This window comes from Mchenga conophoros, linkage group LG1 (assembly GCF_057382185.1).
Source record: "Mchenga conophoros isolate Kocher_MC1m ecotype Shallow Benthic linkage group LG1, M_conophoros_male_GT1.1, whole genome shotgun sequence".
Taxonomy (NCBI): domain Eukaryota; kingdom Metazoa; phylum Chordata; class Actinopteri; order Cichliformes; family Cichlidae; genus Mchenga; species Mchenga conophoros.
The window spans coordinates 29,979,931-30,002,501 of NC_140526.1; the positions used below are offsets into that span (position 1 = coordinate 29,979,931).

A 22,571-nucleotide genomic window follows, 5' to 3' on the forward strand; every position below is an offset into this window, starting at 1 on the left:
GCGGGTGCGCACACACCCAAATGTGTGGATGAGAAATGCTCTCCAAGGAAACGTGGCTGTGGTAAGGGTGTTGCCATGGGGACGTAGACAAAGGAAGAGACACGCAGCATCAAAGTCTCGGTCTTATAAAGTCTTGGTAGCTTTAAGGACAGTGAAAAATACAATATGAGAGGAACACCAGGAAATCCTCCTCTTGGGAATAATTCATGAGACCTGTTAATAGATGTTAACTGTTATTGAGTAGCATTGTAACAGTAAGCCTATATACCAGCTGTTATGTTAGTTTGCCTGTTTATTTACTGGCTGATTCACTTAATCACCCTGCTCTGGGTGACCACAAGAGGGCAGCCTTTTCCCTTCCCCCAATTTGCTATTGTTTTTCCCTCTTTGTAGATTTTACAGTTGAATGCACTTGATATATTTTTATGAGGCGAAATAAAGGGAGAGAGAAAAGAAGCATAAAACAGACTGTAAACTGAAGACAGCAGGGAGCAGTCTGCTAATTGAACACCTTATACTGACTATATTTGGATACATACCCTCACTGTTTAATAATTTAATATTTAATCAGTCAACCACTGTAAACTTTGGCCTAAGAAAGTAATTTTCTTGTGACACACATTTGATATTATATTAACTCAGTCGTGTATCTAAAAAAACCTTTAACATAAAAGAGTCGTTTAAAGACTCTTCAGAGCATTCCAATTCCAAACATTCCTATTCCAAATAATGGCAAAATAACAGCTTGTAGAGGAAAATCGATTTCATCACTGGTGTTGCACTTGCAAAAAACAAAACAAAAAAAAACAAAACTCTTACAAATGCTTTATGCTTTTGTTGTTGCTGTTTTCCTTTTTTCTTTGCAAGGTATAAAGTTACCAACCCTTCAAATAGGCTCATACGCGGGTAAACTGGTGAGATCTGTGAGGTGTTTAAGTGCACATTTCGATACAATACGTTGGACTTTGACATGAGGGCAATGACAGGTAAACGCACAGTTATTATTAAAATATGTTTCGGGGCACTCTGGGGAGGAGGGGGGATTAGAGGATAATGTGATGTTTAAACAGCAGATAGTTGTTTTTGTTTTTTAAATTCAGTTTACATCGATGTTTACAGGTAACTGTTTGTAGGTGTTTCATTCTTCAGGTAATCCTGACGTCACGCCGGGTTCTGTCCCAGGACGACTCCAACTATTCCCAGCGGCCACTCTCCAAGGAAGTCCCGCCCTCCGCAACTGCCCATTGGATTAAAGGTGAACAGAACGCGGTTGGTTTGGTTTGATTGGCTCACAGGTTGTCAGTCGCAGTGCGACGGGAGTTTCGGGAGTTTGAGGTTAGGCGTCAGGTGAAACCTGCTCTGTGAGGAAAACGGCGCAGATTAAACGTACTTTGCGACTACCTTCAGCATTGCTTTTGCACTTTTTAATGAACTTGTCCAGTGCGGGAAAAGTTTAACACCGGAGACCAACAACTTTAAAAGATGAAGAGCCTCAAGTATCGATTGAAAAAGCACGAAGTTACCATAACAGTAAGTTGATCGTTTGTTTTCTCGGTTTTGCTCATTTTCCCCGTTTCCCACCACTGGAGCGGTCAGCTGTGAGTTCATGGACGGCGCTGGGACCCGACGCTGTGTTGTACCTCCGCGGGTTGCTGTCTGTAACCCTCGCCTCTCTGTCTTAGCGACCACGCTAACCGCGGTCATGTTCCCACGGTGGCTGCCCGCGCGCTCCCCTGGAAAATAGACACCCCGCCAGCACGTTCAAGCACCTGCACACACACGCGCGCGCGCAAGCGGAGGTCGTGGCCTGCTCGACACAGATTATTATACTGCAGATTTAGGCCAGGTTCAGATTGTTATAACCTGGCCTAAATCTGCTGGAGCTGTGCTGTTGTTGTTGTTGTTGTTGACAAAGCGCGCTCTGGAAGAAAGCACCACAATTCAATACCACAAAGTGCCTGTTCTGCTGTTTTTTTTGTTTTATCACAGGGGACATTTGTGGTCATTAAAAAAACAAACAAAAAAACAAACAAAAAAAACGCTGTCGTGCACTTTGACCCACCTTTCATTTCTGTCTTGTGAACACACTGAGAGCTTTTAAATTATGTTTGTTTTTTGGTTGTTTAAATGCACCAGTGTGTTCTCTTTACCAGCCTACAGCTACTGAAACCATGTCCGTGAAACTTTTCTGTAGATCTGTTTAAGAAAAAGTCTGTAATCGTCTTCAGGATCCCGCTTGAACAAGGATTTAGTGTGGTGGTGAACTGCTTGTGTTTCTAATATTTTGTCCATCGTATTTGGATCAACATGAATGGTAGACATATTTGGAGACTGGAGCTTGGTGTTCCCCATTCAATGCTTACATAATGTAAAAGCAGGAAAAACAATGGTGCCTGTTTTATGTTTATTTTGTTTAACAAAAGCAGCGCATTATTATTTTTATTAATACACGATTAATTATTACAGAGCAGCAGACCTTCAAACTTGAGGACAGGTGGGCCTAAGTTGTTTACCATGAAGTACGGCATGACATACATGACAAAGTTGGAATTGATTGGGTGGAATTGATTCTTCACAATCCAGCGATGACGTATGAACTTTGCTGAATAGACAGCCATCACAATTCTGCACAGTTCAGCATGCAGTGGGTGTCTGGCACTGCACTCTGTTTTCGGCTCCCAGCAATTACCATGAGAAAGGCACAAAGCCAGAGGAGCTGTGTGTGGTAAACTATCCGGCCCCCATTGAAATAAAAGGAGAGAGGGAGCGAAGAGAAGAGAAGCCTTTCGAGATTGAAATGGTATTGTATGTGTATTGACGGCTGTCTCACCCCCTCTGACAGAAGTAGAGACACCCTTTAAAAAAAAAGAAAAAGAAAAAAAGAACCATGAAAACCAAAAAAGCTTGCAGACTTTATGTTCCACTTGTTTCAAAGCACCCTGAGGAAAAGCTCGATGTGGGCTGTGTTGAGGAAACAGATGTGACATTTACACTGGGCTAAAATTCCCGTTGCATTCCTCTATGAAGGCAGAAGAGGAAATATTAGCACACCTACAGATAAAAGGTGTGTTTAAAAAAAAAAACTCAACAAAACAAAACATGGGTAATAATTTAAAATGTTTAACAAACCTGTTCTGCTTCAGGTAAGATCTTTGTGCTTGCACTGGTAAACAAACACATAGAAGAAGTATGTCATCACCACCTGTTGCACTTTGAAATTTGTGAAACGCAAATCAACCAGTCAGTCACTCACTGAGGCATTAAGGTGAACGGCATTAAGTGCTAAACGTTTTAGATGTGTGCCTCGCTCACTGGCTCACAATGAGGTGAACTTGCTTGCTCTTTCTGGGTAGCGTGACTAATCATTAAGAAATACATGCACATTTTTCAAGTAGGAGAGGCAATCATGGGGGTGGGGGGTATTGAAACTGTAACTCAATCCTGGCCAAAGAAAACAAATCCATGGAGGAAACTCCATCTTTCCCCACTCCTTTTGTAACTGTATCAGTTGTGCTCCCTGTTGTTGAAATTCAGAGAAAAAAGGTTTTGTTTTTTAACAAAGAAGCCATAAGCATCATATTTAGTGTCATTACCGTTGTCTTCCACAGTTGCCTGCTTATTGGCTAATCAGGTTTTCCTGTCACGCATTACCAAGAACTTATTTCAGCTGAGGAATGCTGACTATGTTACCAAACAAAGCTGAAAACTTAGTATCCAGGTTTCAAAATGCCATGGCATTCCCTTAATACCAGCTGTAGATTAAAGACAGGATGAAGTCTGTTGGTTTGGCTCACGGTTGCAAAAGGCAAGCCTCCAGTTTCAGTTATTCTTTTGTGTAGAGGCCTATTCTTCTGTGGAGAAGCGTGATTAACTACAAGGCTTCGTACGACAAGCATTGTCATGTTTAAATGCCATGATCATGTGATGGAAAGAAGCGACACAAGATTGTTTTTTCTGTCTGACAGTATGGGGCTGTACCTGTTCCACTCAGTTTAGCTGCTGATATTTTCTGAATGTTGAAGTTCACATGTAATCATTGTCTGTTCCTAAAAGACATTCCTTTGTGGAAAATAATATTGGGTTATGAAAAGCAGATCCCTATCAAAATAAAAATAAATATAAAGCAAAAAGAAAATGTGCCTAGGAATGTCCTCAGCAAGATTCCGATCAGCATTCCTCAAACATTTTAGATAACCACATACTCGGATTGCAAAAAAAAAAAAAAAGTGATATCTGTTTGTTTCAGGAGATATCGGTGTGCTTTCAGAGCCGAGGCTACAGAGGTACGAGCAGAAAGTTATAACTCCAGCAGGGTAACCAGAGAAAAATGATTTCCTGGTTAGATTTGAGATTTGGCTGCACTGTCGCAGTATCTGCTTGTTGTCACAGTAATAATAATAATAATAATAATGGATTGGATTTATATAGCGCTTTTCAAGGCACCCAAAGCGCTTTACAATACCACTATTCATTCACTCTCACATTCACACACTGGTGGAGGCAGCTACAGTTGTAGCCACAGCTGCCCTGGGGCAGACTGACAGAAGCGAGGCTGCCATATCGCGCCATCGGCCCCTCTGGCCAACACCAGTAGGCAAGTAGGGTAAAGTGTCTTGCCCAAGGACACAATGACCAGGACAGAGAGCCCAGGGATCGAACCAGCGACCTTCCGGTTACAGATGCGATTCCCAACCCCCTGAGCCACGGTCGCCCCAGTAAACATCCATCGTGTCAGCTGGATTTTGTGCGTTCAGTACAGCCCGTGAAACTGAAATCACTGAGATGCACAAATGATTTGGTTATCAGAGAAGGAGACACTAAACCTGTCAGACATCAGTTTGAGTGCCTTGATGATAGAAAGTCTTTCTAATGCAGATTCATCCATGAGAGCCTTGTAAGACCAGGATGAGCAAAGCAAAACTGAGGTTTGGGTTTTTTTTTCTCGAGATATGGCTGTTAGAACCAGCTAAAATGTTCTGTGTTACTTGCCTATAGTTGTTTAATTCATTAGGGCTGCACGATTTTGCATAAAATGAGAATCACGATTTTTTGGCTTAGAATTGAGATCACGATTCTCTCACGATTTTCTTTTCCAGTATAAATATTTATTGCACTTATTAACTGCACATCAACTTCGTAACAGTTGAGACTGAACATAAAAACAATAAATAAACATAAAAATAACAAATGTCTCACATTTGGTCATTGCCGCAAAATGTTGTACTGCTTGAAATTCCGTCTCCACCGTTGCTCGACGCTGCGTGTATAGAGCAGGTAGTGCAACAATAGAAAAATAGTTGCGGGACGGCACTGTGTAGCGTTTGTCTAGGGTGTTGATCATTTTCCTAAATCCCTCGTTTTGCACAGTGTTGATGGGAGCCATATCTTTGGTCAGGTGATAAGTAATAGCCTCCGTAATTTCTTTGTGCCTGCGGGAGTTCGACGGTTATAGGGAAGCGCTGTATAAGGTTCCCGTTATTGATGTTTGGGTGGTTGACTGGGATGGATTTTCTCCTGTCACTTTCTCGTCATCCCTGACGTGCTCTCCGTTGTTTTTTTTAGCAGCCAGCTTCTGTATCACGTGGTATAAGGCTCCGCCCTTGTTATTTGTTGAGCAGGAAGAGTGAGCGCTTGTTTTCATGCAGATTACGTCCCGGATCAAAATGCGGTACAATCGTCGTCGTCTTTTTTTCTTTTTTTTTCTTTTTTTTTTTAAATCATTGTCATTTGGAAATTAGATCGCACATAAGTATGAATTGAGATTGCGATTTTCTAACGATTAATCGTGCAGCCCTATAATTCATTGTATTGTTGTGGCAGACACCCCTCCTGGTCAGTTCTTGAGAAAGGCTTCTTTTCATTGGCCTCTGTTAAATCCACAATCAAATTTAGGGACCTTCTCCTCACAAGGTTTTGAATAATTAGGCCCCATCTTATCTAAAAGATTTCGTAGTACCATATCACCCGAATAGAGCACGTCGCTCTCAGAGTGCAGGCTTACTTGAAGCTCCTAGGGTATTTAAAGGTAGGATTGAAGGCAGAGCCTTCAGCTTTCAGGCCCCTCTTCTGTGGAACCAGCTCCCAGCTTGGATTAAGGAGACAGACACCCCCTCTACTTTTCAGATCAGGCTTAAAACTTTTCTTTCTTAAAGCATAAATTTACAGCTGGATCAGGTGACCCTGAATCCTCCCATAGTTACGCTGCAATGATACACTGAGTATTCCTTACTCACCTTTTTCCACTCTCTCTGTTTATACATTACTCTGCATGTAATCATTAGTTATTGTTAATCTCTTACACACTTCCTGCTTTACTGAGGCCTAAAGCCAGATCTGTACCTCTGTCAGATCTCCTGTGGATGGTGGCATGTTGGGGCACCTACCTGTAAACAGCAGATATACAGGATACAAGGCTGTGGTATATGAGTGGCTAAAAATCACTGCAAAATAGAGTTTCCGGGAGAAAATGCAGTGTGTAATAATAAAAAATGCAGCTTCACTTAGTTTTCCTTGTGATATGTGGTGAAATGTGGCTGCCCTACTGTATTGGGTAGGTATGGCAATGTTTTGCAATGTCAAACAAATCAAATCAAATAAAACATGTCTGCTACTGTTGGATGATTGTCGGTTATGCTACCACTGAGCGATGACATCAGTGCTTAAAGATGCTCATCTACGTTGTCCTAAGCCGTCATTATACACCTGCACCTACATCATGTGTCCATGATCCAATATCATTAAAAGTCTGCTGAGCCCATCGTAACATTTAGTGTAAGGATAGGAGAAGGAAAGGTCAGGAAATGAAATAGTCCAAGGTCTACATGTAACATAGTAACACAACATGTAGACGTTGTAATAGATTATAAGAAGTGTGAGTGGGCTGACGTCCAGGTGAAGGACTGCGTCTTTTTCTCTAGCTTTCATTTCACTCGTAGGAAGCAAAGTATTTTGCTTGATGTTAAGAAAACTTAGACAAGTTTCGGATGTCTGTATCTATATGTTGTTCAAATTCAGTCTGTTCCCTGACAGTACAATTTTTCAACACATGAAATTTTATATCTGTGTTTTGTTCTGCTCTATCGTCCATCTGTCTTCTATGACTGCTTAGTATTTTCTACATGACGTTCGCTTGAATTGTGACTTATTTGTCGGTGAAATCAGAGGAACAGTAAAACTCAAGTTATTGTCTAAAAGTTACAAAGTTCAGCTAGGCAGACTTTAAGTTCTAGCATATAATACATTATATGGTTATGTTTTTGCTTTTGCACTTGTTTTTCATCATTATAATATCACCTATAGGTCTGGGTGATTACTTGGGTTTTGGACCCAGATCACTTCGCAAGGCTCCTGATTACGGTAGCCGTAATGCTCCAACAATCCATCAAGCCGTGCGGCTTTGTAGCTTACCAAAGTTGTACTAAAACATTTTTGACAGATTTCTGCACGCCATGTACCACATAAAATCGGTTCGAGGTCAGTAAACACAACCAGAATTCATACATAAGGCACACTGTCGATTTTTGAGAAAATTAAAGGATTTTGCGCCTTGTAGTGTGGAAAATATGTTATACAGAAGAATAGAATATATCGCGATATATATCGTTACCGCACATGCTTCAAGTTATACCTCCATATGGATTTTAGGCCATATCGCCCAGCCCTATGAAAAACATAGATCCAGTTTATGACCTGGTGATGGCCCGATAAGTATGTGTTTAGATTATTGTCTCATTGCTTCACTTGTGGTTTTCGGCACGTAGCTGGAGGCTGTATGTTTTGTGAGTTACAGGACTCGCGTTGAATTCTTATGACATGACTGCAACTGTAAAAATGCCTCTGGTTAGTTAGCACTAAAGGTATTTTTATCACCAATAAATTTTATGGTGGTGAATGGCAGTCACTCTGCAGCTCGCTGTAGGTCAGTGTTCATGGTCACTGTAGTTTTTTTTTCTTTTCTATTTTTTTCTGGCAGTTTTGTTTTTGGATGGTTTTTGCATTGTGTACGAGCCATATTTAAAACATGAAGAGGGAAGCTCAGACCTGTCAGTTTAATGACTGATCATGAAGACCCCATTAGCCTCCTGACAGGTTGAACACTAATGAGAAGCTTCCTTTAGGCAAATTTGTAGCAGCACACTGTAATGAAAGGGTATTTGCTGCTTTTCTAGTATAACCAGCGTTGTTCTTGGGCTTTGATTATGTTAAGGATTTCAGCAGCAAGTGTGACTGAACGCGTAAAGCTTATTTATTAAATCTGTATCTGACTTTAACATTAATCTTGATGTTTAAAGGTTTTTTTTTCATTCACAATGATATGAATTTGTGTCCCAACTTTTTATTGTTATATTCATAAATCCCTCCTTAAAAAAAAAACCTATCAACTTTTATATTCTCAGAGTTCAGGTTTTTGAGCTTGGGAATGAATTTAATTGTTAAGAGAAATTAGTAGTAACATAGTACTCCATATTTCCTGGCGTCCTGATCACACGCAGATTTTTTTTTCTCTCTTCCCAGGGCTTGCATGTTCAATAATGGTGAAATGTAGGATCCTCCCTTACCCTTTAAGTAGTGTTATTTTACAAAATAGAGAGCGGGATTGGGAGGTGTTGTTGATGGCAAAAGTACTGTGGGACAGTGGAGGCACATGCAGCAGGAATGTTTTGTTGGGAAGTTGAAACGACTCTGGTTTCAAAGTTGTTTTTAACAAAAGGAGGGTGTGGATGGGAGAAGGGAACGTGATGGTTCCAAACCTTTAGGCAGTGATCGCTATCAGCTTCTTTAGATGTGTCTCTGCTCAGGGATAAAAATGGTGATTGTGATAAAGTCTCACAATGAGCTCGGTGCAGATTTGACTTTCCTGATTCTTTGTTTCGAGGCTTTGTTTGAAATTTCTTTCTTTTTTTTCTTTTTCTTTTTTTGGAAGGTCAGTTAGGTGATAACAAAGGTTTTGTATATTTTATTGTGTAGTTAAAGAAATCAGTGTTACGTGCTTGCTTTGCTGGACTGCAACACTGTCTATCTCACTGAGTGACAAAGGCCTCAAATACATTAAGAAAACTACAAATTTGGCTAACAAAAATAAAAATAACAATAAAATAAATTGAGAGTATGCTTTTTTTTTTTTTTTTTTTAAACAGCCACGCACTTTTCGTGTAGCTCAAGCCAGGGTGACTAAAGGAAAGCCTTGAGTCAACATGATCTATCAAAGAGCTGTCTTAATAAAACCCTCGTGGTTTCAAAGATGCTGTGGAAGGATTATTTGTTACCCGCAGCTGCTTTTAAGTCTAGGCACTTATCTTAGTATCTTGGTACTGACCTTTTCAGAAATGGTACCGGCTAATTACTCATTAGAATTGAGCCTGTGTGAAACCAAATTTGCTCTTTTTCCCACCTGCCTGGTGTCACATGCTGAGGTTTGTCAAGCCTGCGGTTACTGTCACTCCTTGGCGATCTCTGTAAAGATCTGCTGCTGTGTTTTTACCCTCTGCAGAGTGCATTGAGGGAAGTGAAGTATATTCTGTCTGCAAGTGCGTGTTTTGTCTGGCTGTGCCTCGGTCTGCAAGGCAGGACAAATAAACAGAGAATTTATAACATGCCTGTCACTAAGCCAGGTCCAGCTTTTTAGTACATATTAGACTTTGTTCACGTAGAGACAAAATGCTTGCTGAAACAGAACCCTGCTTTTCTAAACGGCTGTGTTAGAGGAAGATGAAATGTCTGTTTATTTGTACTGATAAACTGTTGCCTTTGTGGGGAGCTTGTATGTTTTACAGCCTCCTAAACCCCCCAGGAATTTCTTTCTACCCACTGAGCGTTCTTAAACTACCTACTTATGAAGCTCCTTTATCAAGTTTAGGCTGCAACTTGGAGACACCCAGCAGGCGTTCTTAACCTCTGCTGGAGGGGGCGAGATTTGATTAAAATCCTCTTATCCACCCTGCTTAATTTTCACAGTGTGTGTGGTGTTTACTTTTTGGGGTTCAGTTTGGATGGACTGAGTGTTTCATTTGAGCTAATCCTTGGTCAGACTGTAAGGCTGTTTAAATCTCATGAGGAGTGCCTGTCTGACTAAATGCTGTGTATGCTTGCCTGTTAGATAGCAGGCTTTGCTTCATTATGAACCTCTCATACCAGTAATCAGGACCTAGTGTTTTGTTGTTTTTAATTTTCCATTTTGCTATAGCTGTGCGCGGTTGGAATAGTGCTGTGCTGGGTAATTTATTCAGACATGCTGCCTCTTAGTATTATTTTATGAGGAATATTTATGTACCAGTGCACAAGACATCAAAGCCCCGTCTTATTCCCCCATTAACAGTAATAGTAATTGACTGCGTTGACCAAAGGAGACAAACTGTGAAACAGACTCATCGCATGCTTTAGGCTGGATGTTGTATCGGCTGTATAGTCAGTGGCAACACAGTGATCTGTTGTTTCAGGATTAACGTCTGGCTCCATAAGAGCGGCTGTGAGGTCATCCCAGCAGTGTTACCCATCGGCGTTCCCATGCTGTGCTCCCTCCCACTGCTTACATGGAGCAGAGAGCTCATCCTGTATTGCATCAACCAGGGAACATAAATTTGTTTCTGGTGGTTAAGTGCATGTGTCTTTTTATTGTTGTTGTTGTTGTACAATGTTTGTCATGTGTGAGCTTTGCATTCAGTCGGTTTGTTTATGTGTAACATGAACTGTGAGTGTGTGTCAGGGCAGCGATGGGGAGGTTGGCATGTGAGAAGGGGCTTAGTTTATTGACTGACTTTGGGTGGGCTTCAGCTGACGTCAGAATGTACGTACACACACACACACACACACACACACACACACACACACACACACACACACACACACACACACACACACACACACACACACACACAGTCAGTCAATCAGTCATGCTGAGCAACAGAGGGACAAAGATTCTGCTGATGAAGGACAAACTGCTGTTCAGCAGCACGGACTAAGCCCTATCAAGCTGTGCTCTCTCTGTTTGTATGTTTCTGTCTGTCTGCAGATTAGATACGTGCCTCTGCCGTATGAAAAATGTGGAGTCACTAACATAGTTGGACGGTTTTGTTACTTTTTCAAAAAATCACTGTTCCCTTTGTCGTCACGAACAAACAAGATAGTGAGAGAAACGAAGCGGTGCAGCCAATTAGTGCCTTTTGCTTCAACACCACTGCTGTGTTCAGCTACAGGTGGTCACTGGAGATCTAGACAAGTCTGCTTTTTATGACATTATACATAGTCCCCCTCCCCCATAGTTTCACCTGCAGGCAACGACAAGATGGACACGGCAAATCTCCTCTAACGAGTTACTGCGGATCGCCCCGTGCGTGGGGCTGGACGGCGTCAACGTGTTAACGAGCTAACCGCGCTAACGACATGCAGCCCACAGGGGGTGACTTTGGGTGGGCTTACTCAATTTATTTTTGAGTAATTTCTTCATGTACATCTACGCTGTATGTTAATAAAAGTGCCTGTGTGACATCTGGGACACAGCTTTGACTAAGAACTCTCTTTTTGTTCTTACCTTATGGTAAATATCGAGATATATATCGTATATCGCCATCCAGCTAAAAAATATCGAGATATGAATTTTGGGTCATATCGCCCAGTCCTAATACCTGCCACACAGAGCATGCTGTCTTTTGCTGTATATCTCTTTATGGTGGCGTGTTTTTGTGCGTGTTGATGGAAACCTGGTGCAGCAGAGTTAACTGATGCTCTATTTGTGGCGTGAATGTGCATCTGCTGTGTTTTGAGATGTGGAAATAGACTTTTTTTGGAAGAAGGTGATCATAGGAAAGAATATGTGTGCATTGGACAATGTCAGAGGGGCAAGCCAGTGCCTGCTTTGTAACAGGCATGAGTCAGGTGTTCTCCAGAATTAAATTTTTTCTGATAGTTTTAGTCATTGTAGTAATTGTTAAATTATTGTTTATTGGATATTATTTTGTTACATACATTTATGTTACTGTTTTTGTTTGTCAGAGGTCTTTAGGTGCAAGACTAGGGAGATTTTATGAAGTATGTTTACTGATGTTTTGGTGTGTTGCATGATAATCCGATTGTTAAGTGATGACATGACGAATCCGACTTCCGGGCCTAAAGTAGTCTGCGTTTAATATGGCTTTTGTGTTGTTAACATGTTTAATGTTATGTATTTTCTTCTATTTAATCTCAAAAAGCTCCTAAAACAGTCAGTGATCACTGTTGACCTCCCTCGGCTTTTATTGCCGCTAATAATTTATTTAAGCTCAGTTTTTAAAACCTTAGGATGTAACTACAGCCCAGCCCATGCAGCAGTATATGAATGACTAACCTCGTATTGTGGATGGATTATCTCAGTTGTTCTCCTGGCTGAAGTTTGGTCCTTTTACAGCATCCTGCCATGCGATTACATTTGTTCCTGACCACCGAGAACACTCACGTTAACTTTTATCGAGTGGGGAAAAAAGTTAGCTTGTTTATATTATGCTAACATAGCTGTGTCGCTAGCGGTCACGTAGCACATCATTATATACCAGCTAGCCAAACTTCAGTAACCCTACAAACGTCACTGCTGTTTAGTTTTCTGTCTTCATTTATGTTGGAAGTGATAACAGAGCTGTACGTTTTAATTTGTTTCCAAAACCCCGCAGTCAGGACATGCTATATTGTATTTAGATAGAAGCTAGCGAGCTAACTCCCTGCTAACTTCTAACTCCGTTAAATGTCATAAATTCCGTTTTCATGGATGCCTGGATGTTAAACTCAATTGTTACACCTGGTAGAGCAGAACACAGATCATTTTATTAAAGATGAAAGACTTTAGACAGTTTTTCAACTCTCAGTAATGCCATAGTGATCGTTTGATATATGGACCTGCAGTGGAGTTTAGGCCCAGACACGGCTAGTGACGTCAGACTGAACAACCGGATAATATATATGGAAAATTAGTGAGCTCGTATTTACAGTAAATATACCACATGTAAGTGCATTTCAGTTGTAGTATTTCAAGTTTTACACCAAAGTTTGTGTGTGTGTGTTCATGTGAGAGTGAGTGACTGAGGGAGTGAGAGAGAGACAGAGAGAGAGAACCGACCAAACAAGTGTCAACATAGTATTTCTGCCCAAGTACCAGCATGCCCAAAGCGTTTCTTGCTTAACCACATACCGCCATTAGAGACCAAAGAATCCTGTGGTTTTTACTATGCTATTCTACACATACAGTTACACAAAGGATGGAGTGGCGTGGGATCGCGTTAACAGTCCATTAAAATTTTGGATTAAATCCACCAAAGTCAACTTAATGAGTTTAAGTGGGATTTATATTATTAGCATAAAGGTAGTACAGTGTAAAGATTTCAAATATGACACATTTGACCTCTGACCTCTCAGGTCATTTGATTGATCTGAAGGTGATAATAACGTGTTAATAATGATGTATAGAGCGATTTAAAGCAATGTTTCTTACTGCCATTGTTGCGCTTTTGCCATTCAGGGAATTGTATACGGGGATTTTAAATATCAGATATTTGAGATATTATTTTATTATGACTTTGTTATGTACATTAGAGTACCAAATTATTACAATTTAAATACATAAAAATTTGAATATCATAACACTTTTATTGACCCATGTACTAAAGTCATATAAATATAAAAGAATAAAAAAATAATTGTACTTAAATCATTTCAAGTATATCAGAATGGGTTTATACAAGGCAAATAACAAAAGCCTGCTCTTTGTACTTGTTTTTACTGAACTGCAAATGTTTTAAAGTACGTTTAAAAATACCAAATAACAAAAAAAAATGAGTATGTACAAAATCTCTTAAAATTAAATACTACCCAGAGAATGAGCTTCCTCGTGGAGGTTTGTGCTCTTCGGGTGCTGCTTGTTCATAATGCTTCCTTCAGCAAAATAACACTAACCTGCTGCTGTCCCACAGATCCTCCTGTGTGTTTTTCCTTCAGGGGCTGAAAATGTAAATTTTAGGAACATTTTTAAAATATACTACCTCTTTAAGGAAGTCAATACTTTTTTAATTTGCTGTAGTGTTTCTGCATTAGTGACCCAAGTATTCCCTCACTAGCAGCCCACCTCACTGGTACTGCAGTGAGGTGGGCTGCACCCTTTCTTTTTCTTGCATGGAGCTGGAGCTGCAGAGTTGTGGTGGGATATTGTCAGTGGCAAGTGGCAGTGACTTTCTTATAGAACGTGGCTTACTGGTTTGTCATTAGACTGCCTTTCCAGGTGAGTTGGCAGGGGCAAGGGCCACTGGGTTTAGGGAATGAGGAAGGTGATCCCGGGCCTGGCAGCAGGTCACGGAAGTTGAGGGAAAATAGCTGGGAAACGTTTTGTCCTCTGGGTCAAGTGTCATCTAAAATGGTTTGACCTAATAATTGGGTTGACTAGTCTCCATTTTGGGCAGCACAAGTAAGAATATCTTTGGAGGATCACCAGGAAACTCTCAGAAAGCCACTTTACCGTATGGGCTTTATTTTAGTTCCCACATGGTTAACTTTACGTTAGTGTCTTAAACCTTCACACTTTATGCAGATTAACAGCTCACTTTACTGCACGCTAACAGATATTCAGAGCTTCACACATTTTTGTATCCTGATCTGTTTCAACAGTCACTGCAGAGTTGGCATCATGTTTCATTTTGTGTGTGTCATAGTGCAAAGGCTGCATTCTCATGCAGTTGGTAAATTTGTGCTTAATCTAAGTCAGTATTTCCTTTTACTTTCTGTTGTTTCTTGAGCACTGAATGCTCAATAGATTCACAGCTGCTGAGAACAATAACCCATGACAGTGATCTTATTTAAGCACCTGGCACTGGCTGCGTAATGGTAGTTTGTACTAATGATTGCTAGAATTTTCTCATACATACTTGTATCTGTAATACATTTTCTGTTATTTGGAGAATTACTTGTAAGATACAATTGCTTTGGATTCTCTTTAGGTTACCATTGTGTTATTAATGCTTTTGATGCTTATCACCTATCCTCTTGGTCAGAGCATGCAGATATACATTGACTTGTTATTTTTCTGCTGACCACCAGAGGGCGTTTCTGCCTGTTCTTATGCATCCAGACCTGGACGAATGACTCTGTGCTTAGCAGCTATCCAGACATGCTTCATATACATTCCGACAACCAGTGCCTCGTTTTCTCCAGACACCTGGCTTGAACCATCAGTGTCGGCCCAAATGCGCGAGGGGCTTTTACTGTGAAGCATCAGCTTACCTGTTCCAAAATGACAGATTGACTGCAAGCATGCTGCATCTTGTCACTTTCACACCTCCACCCCTCTCCTGTCCTTGTGTGTTTGGCTCACACACTCCCAATCTTTCTCTCCTGCACCCTTTCTGTTTCTGGCCCTCAGGGGTTTCAGTTACACCCTACATGCTCAGACAGTTGCACAGCTCACCGCGTTACGCACAGGTCTGTGGTCACAGATTAAAGGGATGTGTGCGATGGTATGGGCGCTGGTGTAAAAACACTCCCGCCTCAAACTGCAATGCCTGAAAAGGTATGCCGGAGAGCTGCATCTATTCATCAGTAACAGAGAAGATTATTATAAAGTGTCCCACTGAGTTACTAACAGGATTTCCCATCTTTCCTTCATGTTCACCTGACTGTTCATGAAAACTGCTCCGTGTTCCTGCATTGTTTGTTTACGTGCCACTTCGAGAGATTTCTGTGGCACAGTTTCTGATATTTAAGCTCTTGAGGGTCTCGTTTACACTGACCCAGCTAGAGTTTTGGCTTTTTAACTGCCACAGCATATCGCACCAATAAATCAAATTGTCATTGAGATATTCACAAAGCATGCAGCTATTTTAATGCCACAAACAGGTATCTCTAGGGATAAATGATAAAAATAGTAGCAGAAGATTGGTGTCCTGTTTGGACATGTTGCTAAACCAAAAGTACAGATTTTATGTTAGTCATGCAATATATTGGTCATCATCTTCAGGAAGCTCTACTTTGTTTGAACACATGTCATTTAGTTACTGTAACGTGTGTTTATCTTAAATATCAAAGAAATGCAGCAGTGCATCATTTTCTCAGTTTTGCTATGTAAAGCAAAATTCAAAGCATGCTCTAGTGGTTGTTGTCCGATTGATTGGACCAGTACGCACCATTTAGCCTATGTTATTCTTACTTGTTTATTCTCTATGAGGTTGCAGGGGCTTGTAAGGTCCTCTTAAGGTTTCAAACAAAAATGCACAGCTCACACACAGAGCTGCAAATATGCTGCCAGTTGCCAGTGGATGTTGTTGAACTGATGGTGGCTGGTTAAAAACTTAAAGTGTGTCAAGAAAATATTCCCCACTCCACCATCACCAACTGTTTATACAAAGCTGGATGGATTTGTGCTTTTGTGTCGTTTACTCCAAATTCTGACTGTACCATCCAAATGCTGTGGCAGACCTCGAGGCTCATCAGACCATGCAACAGTTTTCCAGTCTGCTTTTGCCCAATTATTAGTGAGTTTGTGCAAATTGTAGCCTCAGTTCTTGTTCTTAGCTGACAAGTAACCCAGTGTGGTCTTCTGCTGCTGTAGACTCCCTGCTTCAATGTTTGGTGTGTGTTAGGGGTGAGCAGTATAATCTTATAATTATATCACAATATATCAAGAATATTTGTGAACACAATATTTCTGATGATAAAGGGAAAACCCCCCCAGAACATTTTGTTGATGTTTGCAGGCAGCAGCATTCGGAAGTGTACGTTAATGAACAGGATTTTTCAACTGAGCTACTGTCACTGATGATATACTTCCTAGATTGAAATGTGACTCTATTGAAACAAGGTTCCAGCAGTACAGCAGCAGAGCAAGATTAAGTCAAATATAAGCACAAAAGTAGCCTATGTAGTGTTTTCCTTGGAAATTGTATGTGAAAATAATTCCCAATACTTCACTTTAACAAGACCTAAAGTATCACAACCTTGTACCTCATCAGGATATGCTCAAGAATGTCATATAGTAAAGCTAAAAAACTACCTGGGATGTTGTATCTTCCTCAGTGGAGTCATTTGGGCTGCACATCTACGGCTGCTAGCACCTCTTAATTCACAGACTGTTTGCACTCAGCGGTGTGTCTTTTCCACAAAATATACAAGCAAACAGCTGGAGCTGTTTTCTTGTATATTTTGCAAAAGTTGCACTTTGTTGGAGGTTTTATAAGAAACTTCATATGAACACATATGAACGTACTAGATCATCATTGGAGGTTGACACGCAGCTCTTATGCTCTGACATACCTGGGCTAGTCTCACTGTTACACACAGCAGGGAACGTAAATGAATGATATCACAACTTGACATTTTTATATCACATAAAAATGCATACAGTATTGTCACAGAGGGTATGATACAGCACAGTCTCTTCTGCATGCCTCCGTGGTTATTTGAGTTACTGTTGCCTTTCTATTAACTTGAAGGAGTCTGGCCTTTCTCCTCTGACCTCTGGCATCAGCAAGGCATTTTCCTGCAGAAAACTGTGGTTCGCTGAATATTTTCTCTTCTTCAGACCATTCTCTGTAAACCCTAGAGATGGCTGTGTGGGAAAATCCCAGTAGATCAGCAATTTCTGAAAAATCCTCTGGCAAAAACAACCATGCCATTTTCAGAGTCACTTCAAACATCTGCTCTATTCTGATGCTCTTTATGACCTTAAGTTAGTCATCTTGACCATCTCTGTATGCCTAAATGCACCGAGTTTGATTGGCTGATTTAGATATTTGCATTAATGCAGAGTTGAACAGGTTTATGTAACAAAGCAGCCAGTGAGTGTATATGTCTCTAAACTCTTACTCACGTCCTCTTTAAGCTACATTTCGACTGCATTATTATATCTTATTCTGAAGCCTCAGTTTAGCTTCAGATGAATTTTGGAACATTTCTCCATTTGAGCTCACATGAACCCCTGTGAGGAAGATCAATGCATCCATTGAGTTCACCCATGTGCTGCATTACACGTCTGACTTCTGAAGACTTCTGAAAATCTGAAGCTTGAGATAAAGCTCTAAATGGGAAAAAGATTCTGCCTGTATTTACAGAGACACATTTCCTATAAATTGTCAAAGGGTTATATTTCATGGCTTAATGTCTGTGTCTTCGCAGATGACTTTTATAATCAAGAGGATCCCCGTAGTGGATATCATAAAACTAGATCTGTAACTGCAGTTTGACGTTGGACACAACTATCACTTACCATATTGGTGTAAAGCTTTATGTTGTGATCCTGACTTCAGTCTCTTATCAGATGACCGCTTAGATATTTCTTGCTGGTGATTTCATCTGTGAGGATATTGGAGACCTATTAGTCTCGCCAGCAGCTGAGAGAGGCAGGAAACCGAGGTGTTGGAGAAGTGACTGAACATCTGAGCTGAAGATGGCGAGAGTCTCTAAGTGGCATATTACCAGGCAGCCAGAATAATTTGTGCAGACAGGTAGAACGGTCTAACCTGTCTGATCCAATGTCAGGTGACGTCTTGTCCTCGAGGTCACTGTGTTAAAATAGAAGCTTTAGCAGAATATTGAGTCAGTAACGTCTTGTATGCAGGTTTAATACAGACACTGTAAAGCTGGCTGCTCCATGCCTATTAAGGTTTTCTGTTCAGGACTAATTAAAAAAATTACAGAGATAATTTTTTTAACTTCTGTGTACATCTCTTGAAGTCTCACTGTGGCTCCAGTTACAGCAATGCTAATGAGCCCTGCCTTTGTGGAGATTACAGTATCACAAGTGTTCAAGTCATGTGTGTGGATGGGCTTTTTAATGGTGTAGATATTCAGCCCAGCAGATAAACATGACCACTTTTTTTACTAAATGACATGGCTTTGGGTACCAATTAGGAATACATTTATTCAATATTTGGATAAATGGGATGTTGGGATGTTGGTCCGATCCAAAATGATCCAAAGCTGGACTTTTTTTTTTTACAGTCAGCCTATGGCAGTTGCATCCAGTCTGTTTCCTATAATACAGGAGTGATAAATGAGCATATCTGCTGCTGTCTGCACAGAAATTCACATTTAACAGAACCAGCTGGCAGCCAGTTGAGTCTCTTCGAGTTGTGCTCACTGACATAGACTGATGGCAATGTGTTGGCATGTCTGCATGTATAAATTCGACAGCAGTAGTTTGCAAACGTGTACCCCCCTCGCATGAGCCAAGGTGTGAAAAAGGTTGTGGGTCATTATCAGAGGTTTCAGGTGAAACAATAAGACAAGGTCTCACCCTGTGTTAAGGCCCCTGGGATGGGATCTCAAGCTCAAAGAATCTATAGATAAACCTCAATCTGCTGCTTTATGTAGTAGATTCAAAGAACCACTACTGTCAGGATTTACAAAAGAGGTGCGGGGAAAATGTAATCATGTAAAGCAGCGGTCCCATACCCCTGGGCTGCGAGAGTTGAGGCTGTGAAATTTATGGTTTTCAGGGTTTATGTTATTTTTTTTTTTTATCGTTAACTCTGTTTCCCTGGGTCTTTTCCAGTGTGTTATTAATAAATCTTCCTTTTTTTTGGTATCGGTACTGGTTTTATTTTGTTGTATTTATCCGCGACACCTTAAATATTGTTGGACATAAATCGGTCCGTGGCGCAAAAAAGGTTGGGGACCGCTGATGTAAAGCCATGGACTCAGTTATTTCTGCAGCTGGTCTTACTGCATATTTATTTGTAGGAGTTTCCCCTTCAAAACGTCAAACTTTAGGGAGGAGAGTATTTAAAGGATACAACTGTTTATTATTTAGTACTGAAGAAAAAGGTCCTAACTCTTTTCCACACAACTGCGATTAAGCAATTTAAAATGAATCACAGATGCCATTCAAGCTGCTCCTCGGATGTCAGATTAGTCATGCGGTCATCCAAACAGCTTGTTTGCAACCCGTTAATTTCAATAAATGTCAAGTAAATGCCAGGTCATTTCAAAGATGACCTAGCATTCAGGGCAGGTCCAGTGTCATGGAAAAGCAGAGGTGTTTCCAGAACACGCAGTTCTTTGTGGGTAGATTGTTTTATCTCACTGGCAAAAGCAATGGATTAGTCCTGGAGGGAAACTCCCACGTGAAGCTTTTATCCTCAAGAAAATAACTGGTGATTTTCTGACTATCGGTAATTTAGTTGGATGACTCTGCTGCATTTACTTCAAACAGTGCTCAGACTGCTATAAACAAAAGTGCGATATCTCTAAATTAGCCAAAACATTACTTTTTTTGTTCTGTTAAAGTATAGGGAGTATTTCCCCTGATCCTGGTAAATATGTGTCAGCAATGTACAATTTGAGATATGAAAGTAAAACAGGAAGATACATTGATATCATGTTGGCGTCATTAAATGTAACTAGATATTGTCATCTGTTGCAATCATCATCCTTTAGCTCGTAAAGGAAACTCATTCACGTTTAAAACCTTTGACTGCTCAAGAAAGTGGGAATCATATCTGGAAAACTTTTCTTAGTTTCCCGTTTGCTGTTCTGTTCAGTTTGCAGATAGTTTAAGTCACATACGTTACAACAACAAGCACAGATGATCTATTTCTCCTCACAACATCAAGTTATTATATGTCGATCAGCTCCCCTTGAAAGACAGGGACTACTGCGGTGGCACCTCTTGCTTGCTAACAGCCCTAATATTAACTAGTACATAAACAGATTCCCAAACAAATACACACAGCAGCAAAGCAGTGTGAGATATTTACGTGACCGACGTATGTGATGGCTAGGTGCCATTTTGGCGGCTTTGTCTCCATGCGAGGGCGAGCAGCTTTCGTAAGTTGACACCTACTCCTTATGATACGACATGTCATGCGGAGGAGGTCTTTCTGCATGTTTGTGGATATCAGTGTTGCTCTGTTAACGCCAGTCTGGCAGCGGGCAGTAACATGAGGAGCTGATGTAGTGTGTAAATTAAACGGGTCTCCTTGTATCCTGTCTTCCTCACCATAGATTGATGTCTGTGTGTCCCCCTTTTTTTTTTTAAAAAAAACTTCTTTTTTTCTGTGATGTTTTACTCAGTAAGTTAAAGTTGTGCTTTTAAAGTGTATCAGTGAAAGCGAGGAGGCAATATAGATGCAGGTTTTGGAGGGGTTGCAGTCACAGACGGTTGTAAAAAGGCTGTCGTCTAACCCTGCTGCCGCACTGCAAGGATCACGGGGCTTTGGAGCCACACCACCCCGTTTAGATGGATGGGTTAACAGCAGCTTTTACCCCGTAGTATCCTTTGAGGGTCAGTGCCAAGACCACTTCAAAATGTGCAAACCATAATCCCCCTCTGACATTAATATTTTCAGATGGGAGGCAAGCAGAGAGCATGGTGTGTGTGTGTGTGGGGGGGTGTCGATGTAAGCACGGTCTTTTTGGCTGGCCTTGTCGCATGCTGGCAGTGCTGATGGACATTAAAGCCATTACTCATGCTGGAGGCATGTCCAGAATGTATTCTTAGCCACTGTCTTCCTATCAGTCACTACAGAAAGGTTTGAGGGTCAAAAAATAAAGAGGTAACCAGTCTGCAGGGCTGTCTGCACCGCTGCTGTTTACCAGGGAGGGGGTGATATTTTAAACCTGTGAGAGTTCACATATTTACCCCACTGAGCCTGACTGACCTTGCCATTTGGTGGGGTGAAGAAGCTGGAGACCACTGATAGAGAAGAGAAGAGGCAGCGAGAGAAACCCTTCATTACTACTCGACAAGAAAGAGCGTTGAGTTTGTTTTTTCAGACAGAAAACAGCAGGAAGAGTACCAGAAGAAAGGGAGACTGAGTTGAGGAAAGGAGGCGACGGCACTTGAGGGAGGTGAACGGTAGCCAGGCTGAGCTGACTTCCCCCACCAGAGGAGGAGTTGCAGTTGCCGGCCAGGGCAGGTCCCAGGGCTGGCAGGGCTGGCCCTACTGCTTCTCCACCTCTGTTCTTTTCTCCTCAATCACTCCTCCTTCTCCTCCCTTTAACGATCAACTAAACTGCTGTGCAGTGATGAACTTGCCGGAAGCGCTCATGAGCAACAGAGGAATGCTTAGAAAAATCTTGCGAAATGAACTTTTTTGCCGCAAGTGAGAAAGATTCCTGAGGTTAAACCTCCCATAAGAGGACCTCCTCTGCATTACAGACTCTCACCCTTCTGTCTTCTCATCCTTTCTTTTTTGTTGTTGCACTCACTGGTTGAGTGCACTGAGAGACTGGGGGGATTTTTGTACTGTTTTTCTCTAGTTTTGCTTTTGTAAACCAGAAAAGTGGCAACTTTTTCAGTAGCACGGTGCAAGGACCAGCTCCACTCACCCAAGATGAGCCGCTGGCTGAAATGCACCTCCGTGCACTTTGTAGGTATTCATTGCCAATAATTTTACCTTGTCACCACCGTTATTGGAGCTCTGATTTCATGAACAGTGTGAATGTAGCCGAAAGCTGTGCTTTACAGAAGCAGCAGTGCAGTGGCAGAACTCTTAGATCAGCTCTCTGTGTACACATCGCCTGTTTTGAATCTTGGTTATGATTAAAATTTGCACTTGCTTGTTTTTGCTTTGTCTTTATTTTGACTTTCAGTGTAAAGAGCCACATTCTTATCAGGAGGTTTAAGA

The 22,571-nt window shown here is 41.1% G+C and overlaps 1 protein-coding gene across 3 annotated transcripts in view; it reads left to right on the forward strand.

Moving 5' to 3' along the window:
- Positions 1–1,304: 1,304 nt before the first annotated feature.
- Positions 1,305–22,571, forward strand: part of uacab (uveal autoantigen with coiled-coil domains and ankyrin repeats b) — a 40,527-nt gene continuing 19,260 nt past the window's right edge. The window contains exon 1 of one of the 3 annotated variants that reach the window (XM_085274309.1): positions 1,305–1,530. In XM_085274309.1, coding sequence (XP_085130435.1) covers positions 1,483–1,530 — 48 coding nt within the window. In that variant the 5' untranslated portion in view covers positions 1,305–1,482. Of the gene's footprint in view, positions 1,531–21,580; positions 22,318–22,571 lie in introns of those variants that run through there. The other 2 variants (XM_085274326.1, XM_085274318.1) reach the window with 2 other exon arrangements.